Raw genomic sequence first — 20778 nt, 5'->3', positions numbered from 1 at the left:
TTTATTAGCCCAGGAGGAAGTGAGGGGGACCCACAACAGCGATGCACACACAGGGACCTGACGGCGCGTGGGTTTCCACAAGAAAAAGACAGCGCGTAGTCGCTTTCCAACAAACAAGAAGCGGTCCGGAGACTTGTCTAAATATTTTTAAAAAACGTTTTCTTCTTTTGTGCACTCTGTAACGATGATGGCGTGAAAGAAACAGAGAAAGAGAAAGATATGATGATCAGTCAAGCGAGATGTTTCTGGGAAGAGAGACTCAAGAATCACAACAAGACCAAAGGTGTCTTCAAGATTGATAATTACATGGAGAAGACATGTTAGTTTAACTTCTTCTTTGTTTTTTTTCTAGCAGATAAGATCCTGACAATGACTAAAGTATGTCCTGATTCTCCTGAAATGAAAGCAAAGAGTGTGTGTGAAGCAGTAGCTGAACCAATATCAGCAGATGTGAGCTTTGCTTCTAATCGCTTCCCATCATACAGGTTAGGACCTGATGATCAGATCATTGATGAGCCTGAAGAAGATGAGAAAGGTCCATCTGTTAAAGATGTCGTTGACAAAGAGACAGGAGATTTGTCAGATCAACACAAGCGTCTTTCAGTCCGTGACCTCGCTTGCAAGTTCGACAAGAACTTAGCTGCAGCTTCTAAACTAGTTGCCGAGGTTCCATCATTATAGTTCCTTCTATTTTTATTATTTTATTAATCAGGCAGCCGGCCTTGAGATTTTAGATCCATAAATAATTTACGTACAAAATTTAACAAATTTTTAATTATTAAACAGTTTGAGAGCTATATATTGATATCTATTAATTCGAAAAACAATTTGGAGACTCAAGGCCAATGTTTCACTTTGTTATGTCCATGACTTGTGTTTTATATGAAATATCAATTAAAGTATATGGAATATTATAGGCAAAGTCAAATGGGGTGACTTCATTGGAAGGACATGTTATGCTAAAGGAACTTAGAGATGCTTTAGAAGCCATGAGAGGTCGTATGGATGGGCGTAACAAGGACTCAGTAGAAAAAGCAATCTCCATGGTTACTAGCTTCTCTTACTTTTATTTACTCGTAAATATTAAGTTAGATAGGTTTCCAAGCTAAAACTATTTGTTATAAGTGGATTAATCATTCTTACTTTCGATGCGAAAGACTTTGTATCTAATAGTAAAGCGAAATAGTTTTTATTGCAGAGTGTAAACAGTTTGTTTTTGTATTGTAGGTTGAGTCTCTAGCCGTTACGTTAACTCAACATGAAGGTGGGATAATTCAAGAAAGGTTTGAAGTGAAGAAACTTGCAAGCTTCCTCAAGCAGGTACATACATTTTTTTTTGCTGTAGACTCAGTTTTCTTATAGGTTGGTTATATACTTCTTTCAGCAGTTAAACTAAGGCTGATTCATTGTGTTTCTCAGGCTTCAGAAGATGCTAAGAAGTTAATAAACCAGGAAAGGTCGTTTGCTTGTGCTGAAATCGAGAGTGCAAGGGATCTTGTAATGAGACTTGGTGGGGCATTTAAAGAACAGGAGCTTTGTTTTAAGGCTTCTCAAGATCAAGGACCCGTATGTATCAAGTTTAAGATCAGTGTTTCTTTTCATATGTTCTGTTCCGAAAGTAAAGGACTAGAGTTTTAAATCAAAGCTATGTTCCTTTAAACAGAATGTGAAGAAACTCGTTGAGGAGGTTCAGGAGGCTAGAAGAATCAGGCTGATGCATCAACCAACCAAGGTCCAACTCCATTTATGTTCTCTAAATACTCCATTTCATAAAGCTGTATGTTTTAGAAAAAATAAAAATTCTTTCAAAGAGATATATATATATATATATATATATTTTTTTTTTTGTTTTTAATGCATTTTTATCAACTAATAGTGATTAATTGTAAAACTAAACAAATTAATTGCATTTACTGAATTTTTACTGGTTTAGAATTATGATAAATAGATAATCACAAAAATATGTATTTAGTATCTAGCCAATTCACTCAAAATTTAATGTTTTAATAATATTTGTGAAAAATCTAGAATATGCATTATTTTGAAACAGATAGAGTAAATGTATCACATGAGACTTTCTATCTATTTTATAAACTGAATGGTGTATACTATAGGTTATGGGCATGAAACATGAGCTTCGTGATTTAAAGAGTCAAATTGAAGAGAAGTCTGCATATTCAGTTAAACTTCAAAGAGGGGTATACATTTAAGTCTTTGCATCTTTCATCATACATATTGCTAGAGCTATCTTTCTCTTAATTCTTAAATATATCCATAGATAGGAAGAATCAAGAGAGTGGAAGGGTCCAAGTCATGTCCGTATGTTCTTGATGGTGCACAAAGTCTTGGCTCGTGTCTAAGAATACGTGCCTCCTCAGAGAGTGCTTCAGATGTTTCCAAATGTTCAGTCCAGTGGTACCGTGCAGCATCTGAGTCTAGTCGAAGAGAAGCTATCTCTGGTATTGGCATTCGCATATTTATAGATTGTTTATCTTTGTTAGCTTGAGAAGGTTTCATGTTGTCCATCTCAGGTGCCAACCGATCGGTATATGCTCCCGAACCGTATGATGTTGGGAGGGTAATACAAGCAGACATTCTTTCTAACGACCAGAGATTCACTGTTGCAACCGTTGGTCCTATTAATACTGGTTGGTGTTACCTTACAGATTATAATGGAGTAATCTTCAAAATATAATGGCTAATTTGATCACAATTTTATACAGCTGCTGGCTTGCAATCACGTGTTGAAACACTCCTGCGCAAATCCAACAGTGAATTCACAGTATGGTTACAATTTCTGAAGTTATACTTTGTGTTCTTGTACTAAAGTAAGTTGACATGTTGCACTTCTTTTCAGGTGGTTATATCACAGATGAATGGGCAAGAACATGCGTCAAGATCCCACGTTTTTACTGTTGGAAAGACGAGGATAAAGCTGTCCAGAGGATGGATCACAAAAGCTAGAGAAATATATTCAAACTCCATGCAGGTAATCTATAGCCTGTGGCTGTTGCTTTTGTTCACTCTCTGCCTCCTTGGTTGTATCAAAGCTAAAGCTTCTTTCTTAAATGGTTGGGTAACTTTTTTCAGCTGTGTGGAGTGAGAGACACTGCAAATGTTCCTGCAAAGGCATTGTTCTGGCAACCAAGAAAGGGACTGAGTTTCTTACTAACTTTCGAGTCAGAGCAAGAACGCAATGCAGCCATTGTTCTCTCCCGGAAATATGCATATGATTGCAGTGTGAGTAAATCTAACTGAATCCAATATGTTTTCTGATTCTATTCTTGTTAAGCCTTACTTCTCTGAAGATACATTCACTCTTGTGGAAAAGTTCTGTTGTGAGCAACCACTTTTGAAATCATGCAGGTCACTCTGGTTGGTCCAGACGATTAGAGCTTATGATGAAGAAATCCTAAAAGTGTTTGCTGCGTAGTTTTAGGCAGGAAGCACATTTTGTGTGTGTTAAGTTGGTTGGCATTTTCTGATTTGATTTGATTGGTTTAGTTTTTATTAGTGTGAGATTGTAATCAAGATTTGTTCCTATGAAATAAAAGAAGAGAAGTTTGTTTCATTCATGATTAATGTAATAAAAATGAAAAAAAAAATTATAAAGAATTTGTGTATTAACTTTTCATCATCTGATTATGCACACTGAGATTATCTAAAACATTGTAGCTATGTATAAATCTTGATATGTAGCTACGTACACAGTCCCAATCAATATAATGCAGGTCCTTCATCCAAAGTAGAAAATATCCAATGAATCAAATCATATGCAGTCTCAACCAAATCTATTTACATAGACATGGTTATGTACAAAGGCTTAAATGATTTTGACTTATCTTGGGCGGTTATCAGTCTTTAGAAAGTGGATATGTTCAAGCTGCACCATCTCTCCCCCATTCACAGGATCAAAGCTGCATCTGTAGAAACTGTGAGCCCCAATAAAACAAGAGTCAGTACTGAGCAGAGATCTGAGGGTGATTATAGTGACATTTCTCTGGTTTATTGGTAAGTGTGATGAATCCAGCAAAGTGAATATTCTAAGAGAAATCAGAATGGGATTATTATTACCTTCCATCCATGCCGGTAATAGCAACCGTGTTGTGACTGCCAAATGCTGCGAAGAATTGTGTGACTTCTGATACATGGAACTGTGCAAATGACCATTCCGAGCTGAAATACTTTGGTAGAACACCTGCAACAAAGAGTCTACATGTTAGGTAAGAAAGAGGCAATGACTAGTCAAGGTTTCACAGAGCACTCCACAATAGAGGGCAAACGAATAACATTAATGATGCATAAACGGATTAAAATGCTACTATAAAGGGCACAGATCTTTGGACTTAGAGCTACTAGATAGTCAAATGTTGCCACACAGTTAGTTTTCACTTTTTAGGAATCAAACAATCTTTTCTTAGGCATTTCATGAGAAAATAATGAACAATTATTCGTTTCCTTCTTCTGTTCCATAAGCAACTCTAAGAAGCAGCAAGACATCATATTTCATGCGACATTAATCTTTTGCTTACCTCTCATAAAAGACAATGACGAACCGGGGTTGGTACCAGTGGCTGGAGAAACAAGGCCTTGCAGAGAATTAGAATAAGTTTGTTGAGTCAAGAGAGCTGCACTCTCAGTGGAATCAGAATCCTCCCCAACTACCCTAACTCTAAGAGAGAAAATGTGAACAGTCCCCTTGTCGCTTGATACTGCCAGCCACTGCACGTTCGGTGAAAGCGCAATGCTATAAATATCTGCTCTGTCTACTCCTCTTCTTACCTGTTAACATCAAATGATGTAGTGATCAATATTCACTCAGACGGCAAGGAAAAGTATTCAGCAAGGATAAATCAAATTTTTATTTGTTTACTCTTACCTCTTGCAAACGAGTTCCGTCCATTGTGTTGAAGATTCTAATAAGTGTGCCCTTTGTACTAGCAGTTGCGAGCAACAAACCATCAAGCGTCAAGGTCATACACGCAATACTAGCGTCATGCGCATTTACGGTTTGCACCATGTTAAGCCCAAAATGTTCAACTCGAATCTCTCCTCGAAGTAAACCAGGGCAAGCCAGCACAGACGTATCCGAGTCATGAGAAAGGCAGCACAATCCTCTCGGATTCGCGTGAGTTTCAATCTGAAGAAGAAGCCTCAGGTCCACGAAACTGTAGACGTATATCTTATGCTCAAGAACAACAACAATCCAATCCCTACTTAACTTCACCGCACGAATCTCAGACCTAAAAGAAAATTCACTGATGCAGCGGCTCTGGTGATCATCCCAGATCAGGACTTTGGTCGAAGGGTACTGAGAGTTAGGTCCACCGCCAACAAGGGCCAAGATGTTGCTTCGGAAAAGCATCTCCACGATTCTGAAACCACCGTTCTTCAGGTCGCGTCTGAAAGTTTCTTTGAAAGGCTCGCAGTTGTATATGCGGAAGCCATGACTTGTTCCAGCAGCGAAACAACTGGAGTCCTGGTTCCAGGAGACAGAAACTAGCTCTGCTTCTTCGGTTTCGCTGGATTCTAACTCTGGACGCAGAAAAGAACTAGAAGTGCTGCTGGTTCGAGAGTCATTACCATTATAACCACCTGGTTGCAGGACTCTTTGGGGACTCGAAGCGGTTGAACTCATTTTCTTGGAGCAGTTGAAAAATGCTACACCACTTTCATCTCAGAACCGAGTCTTGAGATATCAAGAAACGCTCAGCAGAAATAGATTAGACTGATCTCAATCCCACCAAAACCGAAACAAACGGACCTGAAAAATATAGTAAATTTCAAAGTTTAAGCCATGCCAAGACACAGAAAGATCCAAACCAAAACCAGAGCAAAGACAATGAAGCAACAAAAAAAACTTAAAGACTGATCTCAATCCCACAAAACCGAAACAAACGGACCTGAAAAAAGATAAAAACTTTAAGGTTTAAACCATGCCAAGGTCCAAAACCAAAACCAGATCAAAAGACAATGCAGCAACAAAAAGCCTTCAAGAAACACTTATTGAAACATATAAACAAATCTTTCAGAATTTTCAGAGTGAGATCGATAATACAAATTTATACCAACACACAACTTTCACAATCAGCAGCTCGTGTAGTAACAATTCTATGAATAATCAAATTCAAGATTCATTCTCAATACATTTTACTACAGACGGGAAAAATTCGCAAACAATACACAGAAAAATCGAGAAAAAAAAATACGATTCAAACATTAGCAAAGGAGATTATACGGATCGTTACCAAATCAGAACGCGAAGGGGTAACACGACATCTACGATGAACAAAAAAAAAAAGAAAGAAATTGAATCTTCAAAGCTCCAGAGCTTGCTGATCCTTCCTTCCTTCCTTCCTGTGTAATTCTCCGGTTTTTTTTTTTTTTGTTTCTGTTTTTGGGATGAAGAAACTAAAATGGGCTAATTTTAGGCCTTAGTGGACCGCAAGCTATTGGCTCTTTAACTACCATCTGGATTTCACGTGTATGCCGTTTCTTGAATTCGAGAAAACACAGCGTGTCGTTTATGTTTAGAGGGTCGAATCGTCCTGCCGTCTGGGATTAAGGCAAAATCTAGTAGAGTAGAGTAGATTAGAACATGTTTAGCCCAGGGTTCTTAACACAATTTCTTAAGATAAGCCAATTAAAAATAATGAGAAGATAGGAAAGAGAAATGATAATGTTTTTTAAATAACAACTTTAAGATACGTTTCTTAGAGCACCATTAACCCTAAAACCTCATTTGGGGTTCTTATTATTATTATTTTTTTTATTTTTCTAATTTAAATTAAAAAAAAATTAAAAACTAACCAATCGCGGGCCGCCACGTGTCAGTGGGGCTCACGAACAATACAAGAACTCAGCAACAATCGCCTCTTAATTGGTAACTATAACATGCGGTTTTTAAAAAATTGGTGGAGCCCACACACACTTTTTTTTGCTTAGAACCCAGCTAAGATCTCCAGTTAATGCTGCCCTAACACAACTCATATACATGATATTCAGTTATTGGTTCTTCTTTTACAGAAAAATAAAAAAACAAATAAATTATTATTATAATATTAATATTTTTCTTCTTTTAGCATCTTTTAGCGGTTCTACGCGTTGAACATGCTCTTAGATACCCACTAGATTAATCTCATAGCTATACCAAAATGTAAAAAGAAAAAAAGTAATATTTTTAGAAAAACATAAACTGGAGCCGAAGAACCTGCATATTGATTGTCAGAGTATGGTTAGATTGTGTGTACTTTTAGAAAATACAATTTTGTAGTTTAATTATTTCTTGGGTCTTGCATGTTCTATCATCAATTTGTTGCGTAAGAATCAGTTTACGAACACAAGTATGCTATATATTCAGTCTTGGCAATCAGTAGTGTATAACAATATAAATCTTTATGTCCACAACACTTCATTTTATTGGTCACATAAAAAGAAAAGAAAAGTTTATAAGTTCTCATTATACTGTATCACTAGATTCATTTATCTACACTAAACTTTTGAACAATAGATTTGCATTTAGTTAGAGAAAATGGCTCTTTATACCAAAAATGGAAAAGCACTTTCGAGTCAAACCAATCCATATTTGGAAAAAAGTGATTGGCGGAGGAGGTGTGAACCCCAATACACACTCATCACTTTGTTCAATGCGCACCAATAGTAAAAGAAAGCTAAAAAACCCCAGTTTCCGAGAGGGGGGACATGGACCAACACTTGATTCTGTTTGAGACTTTGAGTTAAAGTTGAAACTAATCTCATAACATGCCTTTTAAAAACTCTTAAACTTTGCATTTTCAAAACTCTTATCTCACTAGAAGTTATATAAATGAAACGTATAGATTAAGTTAACGTGGATTCGTTTATCGGAAAAATTAGCCACATACATAAAGTTCAAGAGAAACATCAAGGTAGATAAATATTATCTGGTAATAATATTATTTTAGAAATGAGTTTGGGAATTAGAATTCTCCCAATATATAACATGCACAAGAACTCTCGAAGTGCATAAAGCTTAAACGTGATGGGTTTCGGGAAATTGAAACATGTTTGTTGGCTACACGTAAAAAGATGAAACATTTTGTCCGTAACCGGCCTCAACTAAAGTAATTCCTAAACCCTAATCCATATATTGTTATTTATTCCATTCCTTCGACCAAATGATGCTATGATGATCCCTTTTCTCTTAAAACTATTGGTTAGTTGGAGATCAGATGAGCTGAATTTTCCATTTATAACCACTTGCTGCGTTTCCATATCTGTATTATTGCAGACACTGCAACTCGAGATCGTGCACGAGGTCTATATTTTATTTTATAATGCGAGTTTTTTAATTACATTACTAGATTTTGATCCGTACTTTAAAAGAACATAATTATTTTTTAATTGATAAATACAATTTTTTATAGATGACATCTAATTTGTTAAAACCATCATTTATTATATGTAAAAGTTTAACTTTTCTTTTTTACGTTTTATGTGTATGTTAAAAGTTTAACTTTTCTTTTTACAGTTTATGTGTATGTACTTTTCTTTTTTGAGGGAGATATATTAGTCGACTGAGCTTATGAAGAATAATTTTCAAGACAAACTGAATATATAGGTTTAATATGTATTATAATGTATGATCTTAATTTTGAACGGAATTATAATAGTTTAGTTTAAGAAAATAATTATTTTAAATTTAATTTATATTACGTTAATTTATAAATTTTATATAATTTTAAAATAATATATGGTCATATATTAATTATAATAAAATTAAAAAAAAAAATCTATTTAGTTGAACCATTTTATAATATTTTAAGTTTTATTTTTACCCATATTTTAAAAATAAATGATTAGTTTCATAAACCTACTTTGAAATATATTTATAAGTACTTTATAGTTTTAAAACGATGAGTTTTCACATTTAGTGCCATGCTATATCTATATTTATACTGTTTGAATTTCCTGATTATACATTAAATAATTTTATTTTATTGGATTTTATCAGTGGAGTTAAATTATTTGAATCTAATTTATAGTTCTAAATAGGCTTGCTAAAAGCTATCCATCATTTAGTCAATTTAGATTTATTGGAATATGAAGCTGGACTCAAAATGTTGTGCAAACTAAAACATAGTTAGTCAATCTTGTCTTCTTTTCATTAGAACCGTTTGTATTCTTCCGAAAAAAAAATCAGAAAAGTAAGGTTGCAAAGAAAATAAAAACAAAGAGACCTACGTAATATTCACATATTTAATGACATGTCATAAACTTCCCTTAGTTTATAATTTTTGTTTGATCAAAACCACTTAGTATCATAGCTATATCTATTTTCTATATAGGCCTCAACATTTTTGACCGTGCAGACTCCTCTGTTGCATGTCTTTCGATGACAATACCTAGTGAAAACAGTATAACAACAATAATAGTGTAAAGCACACTATTAATAATAAGTGTTTAGATTTTCGTAAGAACAATAGAAGACTAGAACGACGGCACCTATAAGAGGTTGTAGTTTCTCAAAATATAAAAAATACTAGATTTTGATCCGCGTTTTCAAAGTACGAAACTAACTTTCTAAAAATATTATTTTATAACATATTATATTTATAACATTTATATTTTTATAATTGTTTTTTTGTTATATGTGTAGCACTACAAGAAAACATAGTTTTAGCAAGGAAATTTAACGAGGAAAACTATTCCTCGTGAAATTACGATGACTTAACGATGAAATTGCGAGGAAATAAAGTTTCCTCGTAATGGCCTTGTAAAATACCGAGTAAAGCTTTTCCTCGTAGAATCGTCGTAAGTTGACGTGGTTTTTCCGAGAAAAATGTGTTTCGTCGCAAATTCGTCGTAATTTTAGCATGATTTTTACGAGGAAATAACTTACGAGGAATGAACGAGAAATCCACCAACTTAACACGTTTTTTTTGCCACCAACCTAATTTTTCGTCGTAAATTCCTAGCAAAATTCAACTACCAGATTCGAAAATTTTCTATATATATGGAGGTTTGAACATAATTTTAAGCACACCAACAAGAAAAAAAACGTGAAAAAAATGTCGGGCTTGGGAAATATTTTCGAGTTGCGGAGGTGGATGTATATGCATAGAGATGCTAACGGGAGAGTGACGAAAGAATATCTTGCTGGGTTGGAGCGTTTTATGCATCAAGCAGATTCTACACCGCTCGCCCAAGAAAGCGGTAAAATATTCTGTCCTTGTAGGAAATGTAACAATTCAAAGTTGGCAAATCGTGAAAATGTTTGGAAGCATTTAGTAAATAGAGGTTTCACGCAAAATTATTATATCTGGTTTCAACATGGAGAAGGTTATAGTTATGATCAGAATGAAGCTAGTAGTAGTAATAGCAACTTTCAAGAAGAACCGGTTGATCATCAATTGCATAATGCACATAGTTACCATCAGGAGGATCAGCCGATGGTAGATTATGATAGGGTTCATGATATGGTAACTGATGCATTCGTAGCTCATGATGATGAAGATGAAGAACCTAACATAGATTCAAAAAAGTTTTATGAAATGTTAGATGCGGCAAATCAACCACTTTACAGTGGTTGTAGAGAAGGTCTCTCTAAATTGTCATTGGCTGCTAGAATGATGAATATTAAAACTGATCACAATCTACCTGAAAGTTGCATGAACGAATGGGCAGATTTATTTAAAGAGTATTTGCCGGAAGACAATGAGTCTGCTGATTCTTATTATGAGATTCAGAAACTGGTTTATAGTCTTGGGTTGCCTTCGGAGATGATAGATGTTTGCATCGACAACTGCATGATCTACTGGGGAGATGATGAGAAGTTGGAAGAATGTCGATTCTGCAAGAAACCACGATTCAAGCCGCAAGGAAGGGGACGTAATAGGGTACCGTACCAAAGGATGTGGTACCTACCAATTACAGATAGATTGAAAAGATTGTACCAATCGGAGCAGACTGCTGGAAAGATGAGGTGGCATGCCGAGCATACTCAGACGGATGGTGAGATGACTCATCCATCAGATGCAAGAGCCTGGAAACATTTTAACAAAGTACATCCGAATTTCGCTAGCAATAGCCGGAATGTGTACCTCGGATTATGCACAGATGGATTTAGTCCATTTGGAATGTCAGGGAGACAATATTCATTGTGGCCTGTCTTTCTTACGCCATACAACCTGCCACCGGAGATGTGCATGCAACAGGAGTTTTTATTCTTGACCATATTAATACCCGGTCCGAAGCATCCAAAAAGGTCACTTGATGTTTTCCTACAACCACTGATAAAAGAGTTGAAGGATTTGTGGTCAACAGGGGTGAGGACGTATGACTGCTCAACGAAGAAGAATTTTACGATGCGAGCTATGCTTTTGTGGACCATAAGTGACTTTCCTGCCTATGGGATGTTGTCTGGATGGACTACACATGGGAGATTAGCTTGTCCATATTGTAATGGAACGACAGATGCATTTCAACTGAAGAATGGTAGAAAGACAAGTTGGTTCGATTGTCACCGTCGATTTCTTCCAGTTGGCCATCCGTACCGAAGAAACAAGAATTTGTTTAGGCACAAAAAGGTTGTGAGAGACACTCCTCCTCCATATCTAACTGGAGAACAAATTGAAGCGCAAATCGACTACTACGGAGCTAACGAAACAGTTCGCTGGGGTGGTAATTGGCATGTCCCTCGTAATATGCCTGATTCTTACGGTGTTCATCACAACTGGCACAAGAAGAGTATATTTTGGGAGTTACCATATTGGAAGGATCTTCTTCTGCGCCACAACCTTGATGTGATGCATATAGAGAAGAATTTCTTTGAGAACATCATGAATACAATATTGAATGTCCCAGGGAAGACAAAAGACAACATAAAATCGAGGTTGGACTTGCCGGATATTTGCTCAAGAAGTGAGTTACATATAAAAAGCAATGGCCAAGTTCCCGTTCCAATTTTTAGATTGTCTTCAGAAAAAAAGTCGGTTTTGTTCAATTGGGTGGCATCAGAAGTGAAGTTCCCTGATGGGTATGTTTCAAATCTTTCAAGATGTGTTGAAAAGGGTCAAAAGTTCTCCGGGATGAAGAGTCATGATTGTCATGTCTTTATGCAACGACTTCTGCCATTTGCATTTGCGGAGCTACTTCCAACAAACGTACATGAAGCACTTGCAGGTAGTTTACAATAGGACAATAATATTAAATTGGTTTAGTTTACAATAATAGTATTTGACTAACAATGTGTTTAATTGTTTTTGGAATAGGCATTGGAGCATTTTTCAGGGATTTGAGCACACGCACTCTTAAAGAAGAAGTCGTAGAACAGCTTCAGGAGAACATTCCTATCTTATTGTGCAACTTGGAGAAGATATTTCCTCCAGGCTTTTTTGACGTGATGGAGCATCTAGCTATCCACCTCCCATATGAGGCATTGCTTCGTGGACCGGTACATTACGGATGGATGTATCAGTACGAGCGAGCCATGAAATATTTGAAGGGAAAAGCAAAGAACCTCGCCAAAGTTGAAGGTTCTATAATTGCTGGAAGTTTGACAGAAGAAGTTTCTCACTTCACATCGTACTACTTTGCGTCAAAAGTACGTACCCGAAGAAGAGCTCCAAGAAGATATGATGATGGTGGCGTTGCGCCCACATATGCAGTTGTTGGTGTTCCAGAAATCTTTAGCCAGATTGGACGACTTGGTGGGAAATCAAAACAGGTTTGGTGGTCGAGTGAAGAAGACGCTCATAGTGCACACACCTATATTCTACTCAATTGCGAGGATCCATTGATGCGTTATTTTGAAAGGTAACTTAAATTGAGTATACATTATATAATTGAGAGAGATTAATTCATGTAAAATGTGAATTTACAGCATGTTTGTTTCACAAGTCAAAGAAACATTTCCTGGTATATCCACAAGTGACGTAGACAAAAGAAAAGATCAACACTTTGTTAAGTGGTTGAAGAATCAGGTATTAATCAAATACTTTTAAAATTTTCATACATGAATGATTTGTATTTCAACGTTCTTTTTATTTTTAAATAGGTTGATTATGACGACGATGCAGATTATCCTAAGTGGTTACACGAAGTAATTCAATCTCCACTTGTAAAGGTCACCACATCACAGATGTATTTCACACGAGGCTATACTTTTCACACATATGAGTATGGTAAACAGCGGGCAACCAGTAACTATGGAATTTGTGTGAAAGGAGAAACAGATTTCTACGGAATCTTGACGGAGATTATTGAAGTCGAATTCCCAGGGATATTGAAGCTAAAATGCGTCCTCTTCAAGTGTGAATGGTTCGACCCCGTCGTCAATAGAGGTGTTCGGTTGAACAAATTCGGTGTAGTAGATGTCAACGGTGGCCGGAGGTACAACAAATTCGAGCCCTTCATCTTAGCTTCACAAGCAGACCAAGTTAGCTTCCTTCCATACCCACGGATGAGAGAGTCGGGTATAAATTGGTTAGCCGTGATCAAAGTTACACCTCGAGGACGAATCATCGTAGGAGAAGAACCACCATTGCAAGAAGAACAAATAAATGAAGTTCATGAACCTGAACAAGAAATTGATGACATCCTTCTCATTGATCCGCATAATCACGAGTATGAAGATCTTACCGAAGATCCCACGGAGGAAGCTGTTGAAGACGAGTTTCATGTAAATGATGATGTTTCAAGTGATGACGAGAATGTCGATGAATCCGATTAATGTATTTCATATTTGTATGAGTTTGATTTATTATATATAATTAAAGATAATGGGAGTTTATTTATAAATAAGATATCGACATTAATTATAAGTAAAGGAATTGTGTTTTTATAATTTTCGGTTTGGATTAGAATGAATTGCTTGAGGTTAAAGGATAGAAGTGTTTGATATATGAATTAGAAGATAAAGAAGATGTGGTTTGGGATTTGGGGTTTCGTTTAAGGGGTTTAGAGACAGTCGTCGTACTTTCCACGTTATCTCACGGGAATTTTACGACGATTTATAATACATTACCTCGCATATTCCACGGTAACAGTAAACGTCGTAAGAGCCTCGTAACTTACGTGGACTAAGCGACGATTTTTAATTAAAAAGCGGACCTCGCTTATTCCACGTAAGACTAAAACGTCGTAAGAGCCTCGTTAACTTACGTGGAATGAGCGAGGTTAGCTTTTTTATTTTACTTTTCGTCGTTAATTCGTCGGTAAATATAAACCCTAAACTAAAATGAAACCCAAATCCCTAAACCCCAAATGTGCAAACCCTAAAACTCCCCATCCTACTTCATATAAACTAAAAAAAAATTAATTTTCAATTTTATATAAACTTAAAAAAAAAAGAGAAGAAAGATATTGGAAACACATATGACGAGATACGTAAGTGTAGCCCACATAAATCTACATCATTTGTATTCAAATATCTTCTTCTCTTTTTTTTTTGTTTTTAAACCTTTCATATATGATTTGTAGCGTGTGTTTGATTTGTTGTGTGATACGTCAAATTCAAAATTTGTAAAATTGTTTTCCAACGTATTAAACCTTTCAAATTCAAAAAAATATATATATTGAAGTTAAAGGGTTAGAAATATATGAAGTATTAGATAAGAAATATAAGAAAGATAGGGTTTGAGGTTTGGAGATAAGAAAGATAGGGTTTGAGGTTTGGGGTTTAAGATTTTAGGGGTTAGCAAAAAAAGCCTCGCTATTTGCACGTAAAATCGATGATAAAAACAAAAATCGTCGCAAGAACGACGTTAAATAAAACACGGGCCTCTGTATATCCTCGTTAATTTGCTTGGCCCTTGCGACGAAACGAAAGACGGGCCCACGTAAAATCGATGATAAAACAAAAATCATCGCAAGAACGACGTTAAATAAAAGACGGGCCTCTGTATATCCTCGTTAATTTGCTTGGGCCTTGCGACAAAACGAAAGACGGGCCTCTGTCTTTCCTCGTTATTTTGCGACGAATTTTCGACGAACACTAATCCTATATATAGGCGAAACCGCAGCCCTCTTCATTTCCTCTCTAATTCCTCTCTACAGCCTCTCCATTTCCTCTCAACATGGTAACTCTCTTTCCTCTCTAAGTAGTTTAGGGAATTTAGATTAGGTGGTTAGTTTAGGGAATTTAGTTTACGAAATTAGTTTACAAAATTTAGGTTTCCTCATTTTATTAATTACGTAGTTAATACTGTTCATAATTTTTTATTTACTCTTGACTTTAATTTAGAAATTTAAATTTTGCAGACTATTCGTAGACACCAGCGTAGTGCTCACTACTCGCAGATGTTCGGTCCACCGGGTAGTCGGTTAGACCCGCCTTCACTTCCCGGTTCTTCTTCAGCTCCCGGTTCTTCGGGTCAGCAGGAGACCGTCCCCGAGACTCAATCTTCTCAGAGAGTCTCGCCTTCTTCTACGGCATCGCCATCAGTTCCTCATGTGCCTCCTCCGGTAGCTCCTCCTCCGATGCCAGCTCCTCATGTGCCTCCTCAGATGCCCGCCCATCAGGTTCATGCTGATTTGATGGTGCCAGCGAGTTGTCCTTACTCTCAGTACACTGTTGAGGACATTCTCGGTTTGCCAGGCAGAGAAGGCTTACCGATCATAGACCCCGACCGACCTGAAGGAACACTTTGGTATGTATGTTACATTTATTTTTTAAAATTCATTTGTGACTTTAATAAATATTTAAAACTTTGAATTTGTTTTTTTTTTCCAGGTTTGGGGTTGATAACTGCCTTGCAACAGAAGTAACCGAGACGATTAAAGGTTACTTCTCCATGGCACATCCCAACTGGAAATCCACTCCGATCTACATCAGAAGGACGTGGTTCAAGATTTACGCTGTAAGTTTTTACAATTTATTCCTGATTTATATTTTTTTAAATTTTATTTTTCTAAACTAATTATTAATATTTTTTTTTTTGCAGCAAAAATTTAATTGGTCCATGGGGGTCACTGAGAAGGTGCGGAAAGAGTTTATCGACAAGGCGAAGAAACGTTTGTTGGACACGGTCTCCAACTGGAAGGGTGACTGGATCGTGAAGGGCTATGAGCGGGGCAAACCCACAACCATCACCACGGACGTGTGGGATGGCCTCATCCGTTACTGGAGGGATCCTGATGCCATGAGAGTCGCCCAGTCTTGCTCCGCCTCCCGTAACTCGGTAGATGAGCACGGCCACAGGGCGATGCAACATAGTACGGGCCAAAAGCCACACGCCCGCGTCCGTTTGGAAATGGTACGTAATTTAAATATTTAACTTTTTGATTTTTAATATATATATATATATATATATATATAATAAAAACTTTCTTAACTATTTTTAGGCCAAGGAGTTGGGACGTTTACCGACTCTTATGGAACTTTTCGATCGGACCCACAAGAACAAGGCGGGCGCATTTGTAGATGAGAAGTCTGAGAAGATCTACAATGATGTGGCAGCTCGTATTGACGAGCGTGAGACCCAGCTGGCGCAGGAGTCCGCCGACGGATCACCCGTCGTCTTATCCACAATAGAAGTGGATAGAATTTACGAGGAGGTAAATTTTATATAAATTTTTTATTAATTCCATTTTACTTTAAAATTTAAATTTTAATATATATTTTATTGTTTTTTAAGGTCGCTCCCAAGAAAAAGGGACGTGTGTTGGGGATTGGTTCCGTCAACGATGTTCCGAGAGCGACTTCCTCTTATGGCCAGAGACGGGATGATGAAGTCTCTCAGCTGCGCGACGTGTTGGAGACGACACAACATCAGCTGTCGTCGACACAAAACGAGTTGGCCTCGACAAAATCGTCGTTCACAGCTCGTATGACTGGTCTCGAGAACTTCTTGGACGTCATAGCGGCCACAAATCCGGAATGGGAGGCCATGTTCAGGACCATGAGACAACAAAACCCCATTCCAGGCGAGACATCCGTGCAAGTCAACGAGGAAGATCTCTCGAGAAGGAGCGAGGAATTCTACGACGCGGCAATGCAGCATTAGTTTTTTTTTTGTTATTGTATTTTAAAATTCAAAACTTATTTATATATTATATAATTTCATTTAAATTCGGCCAAAAAAAATTTTCTATTCGATTTAATTTCAATTAAAATTTTATTAATAAATTAAATAAATATAATTTTTATTTATAAATTCAGTAAATAGAAAACAAAGTAATTGCGTCGCTAATTCCCGATGTATTAACGAGGAAAATTAACGACGAAATGTCGAGGAAATATTAACGAGGATTTTACGTGGATTTATTTACGATTCTATTACGACGAATTGTTTTCGGGTTCCTTACGTTTTTATTACGACGAATTTATTTAGAGGTTTTTGCGGGTCTTTTACGACGAATTATTTACGAGTTTCTTACGAGGAAGCACAACGACCGCGTTACGTGGAAACCCCACGTGGTCTTTACGACGAAAACTTAATTCTTCTTTACGAGGAAAATATAACCTCGCTAATTAACGAGGAAATGGCGACGAATCTTCTCTTACGACAATCATATAACGACGAAACGCCTTTCATCGCCATTTCCTCGTAAGCCTTCTTTTCCGAGGAAATAACGACGATTTTGGCCGTCGTTAAATTTGTGTTTTCTTGTAGTGTAGTAATTATTTTATATATTTAGGATGATATGTATTGAGATATAAATATAATAATATATATAGTGACTCGTATTTTAAAAGCGCGAAATTTTTTTTTTTTTAAATCAAATTAAAAAAATTAAATATTTGTTAATTGTAACCTTCTGTGTTATTTGATAACTAATTTTTTAATAGTGCTGATGTTTTATAGTAATACAAAGTAATTCTGAAGAGTTGTTTTTTAAAAAAGAGTTCCTTGTATTAATATTTTTAGTTTATTGTAAATTATTAAATCCCAAATATCCTTTCGTAGCATATTTTAAAAGGTGATTAAAAGAAATACAAACAAAAATTTGAATCCATTTTTATGTTTTACTGTTTTAAAATGGGTTTTCTAATTTTTTTTTGGTCAAAAAAATCAAATATTTAAATGAACATCAAATTCGTGAAACCCACCCACAAATAATCCGGCTTTTTCGACATATCACCATATGGTCTTACCAAAAAAGAAACAAACGGAAAGTAATAATAAAAAATTATATTCATAATTTTGGCATGGCTAAAGTGCTAATACTATGTAAATAGCATATATGTCATAAATCGATTTTAGTATAGATCTTTGAAGTATAGTAAAAATGATTATAATCTGATTGGGTTTCTAATAAAGTCGAAATGGGCTTGAAAATCTCAATTTTTTTTACAACCGAAATGGGCTTGTAAATTCGTTTTTAAATACTCGTTTCTGAGTGGTGCAATTAATGTGGCCGAAAACCATTTAAAAAATTCAAAAAGATAATGATATTTTTTGTAATTAATTGGAAAAATTAGAGACATAATCCTAAGAAAGATTTTGCTTGCTTTAATAGTATAGATTGTTTTCCAAAACTTGAAGTAATTAAATGGTAGAATTTCATTTAAGGTAAATAAGGAATTTTTGTTTGTCTTCATCAGATAATTATCATAAAATTAATAATAAAATTATTTTGAAAAAGGAAATGAGGTAAGTTTGTAAATAACTCTAAAAGCTAAAGATAGGATAGAGATTCTGCTTTAATAATATATATATACATCCAAACAGTATCTAATTTTATTCGGTTACCGACTAGATACTCATCATGAATCATGATGCTTCAAGAGATATACGAACCAAATGGAAAATATACAAAATGCTGAAATATATAAAATAAAAAAGTTTAAATCTACTTTTAAAACCAGAGAAGTAGTCATTTATATATTGTCGTCTGAATGCAAACAGCAACGATGTTAAGTTGTGAACCATTCATGCTGCATCTCCAGTCATTGGGAACATAAAAATTACAAGTACAAAATTACTTATTTTGCAAAATACGAATAAGGCAAGAACACAATCTCTCTCCCCATATTATGTCGTCATTTCAATCCCCAAAACAAGAAGTACACGAGTTTATCAATAGTTCTATACACCTTACACTGTGTATACATATCCATGGAGAAATTGGCTACTTGTAAATTTGACTATACCTTTGAATACAACACTAGCTAGGGAATAGTTGCTAGATTGTTTGACATCAAATACTAAATCACCTGGTTATATATATATTTTTTCTTAGATTCATTAGAGAGAGAGGTAAAAAATCTGAATCTCTATCCAATTCAATGTTATTTTTGAACTTATGATCAACGTCCTAAAATACAAATCTGTTTTGATATATTAAAAGATCATGAGAAAAATTGAAACATGTAGATAAAGAAGGAGCTCCCTTCAGTCCAAACACAGATAAAGAGAGATGAAAACATCTCCCGCATCATTCACACAGCCACTGTGGTATAAAATCTATTTTCTTTTTACCAGAAGTGTTTGGATGGATGAGTCGGCAGATGTTTCTACCCTCTTCTTGTTCTATCCATGACTGGACTGAAAGAATCTCCTTCTATATCTATCTATTTCAGTCTCGCTTCATAGATATATGACTGAAACACTAAAGGGCTACACACTTATAAAAAGCAGGTTTGGGTTCAGTTGATTCTACAGAAGAAAACACAGGCATGGAATATAGTTTCAAGCACATGCACTTACTGGTCATAATGGGCCATCGACAACAAGACAAATGTAACCAAACTAAGACAGCTTCCTATGTACTTTAGTTTGAAATGGTATTTGCATGTGTTTATAACCGTATCAGCAGTGAAGTAGAATGTTAAATAATGGAAGTATATACATGTATGTATGAATTAACTTACAAGGTTCGGATACTGAGTGATATGTTTGAAACTTCGCAGAACGAAGCAAGCTTTACTGTACAAGCAAGACCACTGATGGGTCTTGTCAAGAAGAAGCTACCAGGAGAGAGAGAGAGACAAAGGCTGAACTGTTCATCAAACATTGAAATCATACAAACATTATTAATGTTTTTTCTTTTAAAAATATGGAATTGTTTGTGAGTGATGTAAGCCCTGTGCACATGAACAGTGCCCACATTAATTTTAACATTAATAATAACTACTTGAGTAAATATATACATAAGGAAACAGGTCCAAGTGTGAAAAGATTCCACCATAGTCATTGCAGATCATGAGAAGATAAAATAAAATATATATTGAAAGACTAATTAAACAAACATAATTTTGTCTAACCACTACAAGCTTTGGACCAAGAGATATTCAATCTTCTCAAGAGATCCTCAGTTTATGGAGTGTTTGTGCAAGAGATTTGATTCCAAATCAGAGAGAATATACTTTCTTCAATTAGAGGTAAACAAGAAAAACTCTACAGAAATTAGAAGAAAGTCTCTCTATCAATCATGCATAACTACATAACATATGCCTAAAAAATACTCTTCAGTCATGATCTAGAAAAGGGAAAGAAACCCTAAAACCAGATATGAAAAGAGCCTAATTTTTTTTCTTTTTCTTTGTGGGCAGAAGAAATAGATATTAGATCTAAAGTAAGTCATACAGATGGTAATAGAAGATCATCATAAGACGAGCTAGCTAGGTAAAGAAAAACCTAAATCGGGAATGAAAAAAAGAGAGACTAGATCTCAAGAACAAAACTAATGATAAAAGTGATGAAATAGAGAGCTCTTACAGTTAATGGATCTTAATTGAGATTTCACCAGCTTAGATTTTTGTGAGTTTCTGAAAACCCTAGCTAGGTCTTCTTTTGTACCTTCCCCAACCTAGCAGTGCTGAGAGTATAAGTGAAAAAACAGTAATTTATAGAA

The 20778-nt window shown here is 35.6% G+C and overlaps 2 protein-coding genes across 4 annotated transcripts; one reads left to right on the top strand and one right to left on the bottom strand.

Moving 5' to 3' along the window:
• The first annotated feature begins 142 nt into the window (after positions 1-142).
• LOC106394596 (stomatal closure-related actin-binding protein 2-like) lies at positions 143-3587 on the top strand. Of its 3 annotated transcripts, none has more exons than XM_013835160.3 (13): positions 143-283; positions 356-666; positions 918-1046; positions 1228-1320; positions 1420-1566; positions 1664-1732; positions 2115-2198; positions 2279-2459; positions 2532-2648; positions 2724-2782; positions 2858-2989; positions 3091-3240; positions 3367-3587. In XM_013835160.3, the coding sequence occupies exons 1-13, from the start codon at positions 220-222 to the stop codon at positions 3391-3393; spliced, it is 1563 nt and encodes a 520-aa protein (XP_013690614.2). In that variant the 5' UTR covers positions 143-219; the 3' UTR covers positions 3394-3587. The 3 variants fall into 3 exon arrangements, with proteins under 3 accessions (XP_013690614.2, XP_048611173.1, XP_048611172.1); XM_048755215.1 differs by having other exon boundaries at positions 152-283; positions 353-666; XM_048755216.1 differs by lacking the exon at positions 2115-2198 and having other exon boundaries at positions 145-283; positions 353-666.
• A 2-nt stretch (positions 3588-3589) lies between these two features.
• On the bottom strand, positions 3590-20778 carry LOC106391623 (autophagy-related protein 18c). Its single transcript, XM_013832307.3, has 7 exons — positions 20643-20778; positions 19796-19923; positions 6249-6573; positions 4880-5764; positions 4533-4782; positions 4075-4198; positions 3590-3932 (listed from the first exon to the last, which is right to left on the bottom strand). Exons 4-7 carry the CDS (start codon positions 5636-5638, stop codon positions 3839-3841), a joined length of 1227 nt encoding a protein of 408 aa, XP_013687761.2. The 5' UTR covers positions 5639-5764; positions 6249-6573; positions 19796-19923; positions 20643-20778; the 3' UTR covers positions 3590-3838.

This window comes from Brassica napus, chromosome C4, assembly GCF_020379485.1.
Source record: "Brassica napus cultivar Da-Ae chromosome C4, Da-Ae, whole genome shotgun sequence".
Classification (NCBI taxonomy): Eukaryota; Viridiplantae; Streptophyta; class Magnoliopsida; order Brassicales; family Brassicaceae; genus Brassica; species Brassica napus.
The sequence above is the reverse complement of the archived record's forward strand: the minus strand, read 5'-3'. Positions and strand labels throughout refer to the sequence as shown.

What these genes read in the sequence shown, in the direction of transcription:
- LOC106394596 (XM_048755215.1), top strand. Translation starts at nt 220, where the DNA reads ATGATGATCAGTCAAGCGAGATGTTTCTGGGAAGAGAGACTCAAGAAT. An exon ending in TCGAAGAGAAGCTATCTCTG is followed by an intron (nt 2,460 to 2,531) that starts GTATTGGCATTC and finishes TGTCCATCTCAG; the next exon opens with GTGCCAACCGATCGGTATAT. An exon ending in CGTTGGTCCTATTAATACTG is followed by an intron (nt 2,649 to 2,723) that starts GTTGGTGTTACC and finishes AATTTTATACAG; the next exon opens with CTGCTGGCTTGCAATCACGT.
- LOC106391623 (XM_013832307.3), bottom strand. Translation starts at nt 5,638, where the DNA reads ATGAGTTCAACCGCTTCGAGTCCCCAAAGAGTCCTGCAACCAGGTGGT. An exon ending in ACGGAACTCGTTTGCAAGAG is followed by an intron (nt 4,783 to 4,879) that starts GTAAGAGTAAAC and finishes TGATGTTAACAG; the next exon opens with GTAAGAAGAGGAGTAGACAG. An exon ending in GTCATTGTCTTTTATGAGAG is followed by an intron (nt 4,199 to 4,532) that starts GTAAGCAAAAGA and finishes TCTTTGTTGCAG; the next exon opens with GTGTTCTACCAAAGTATTTC.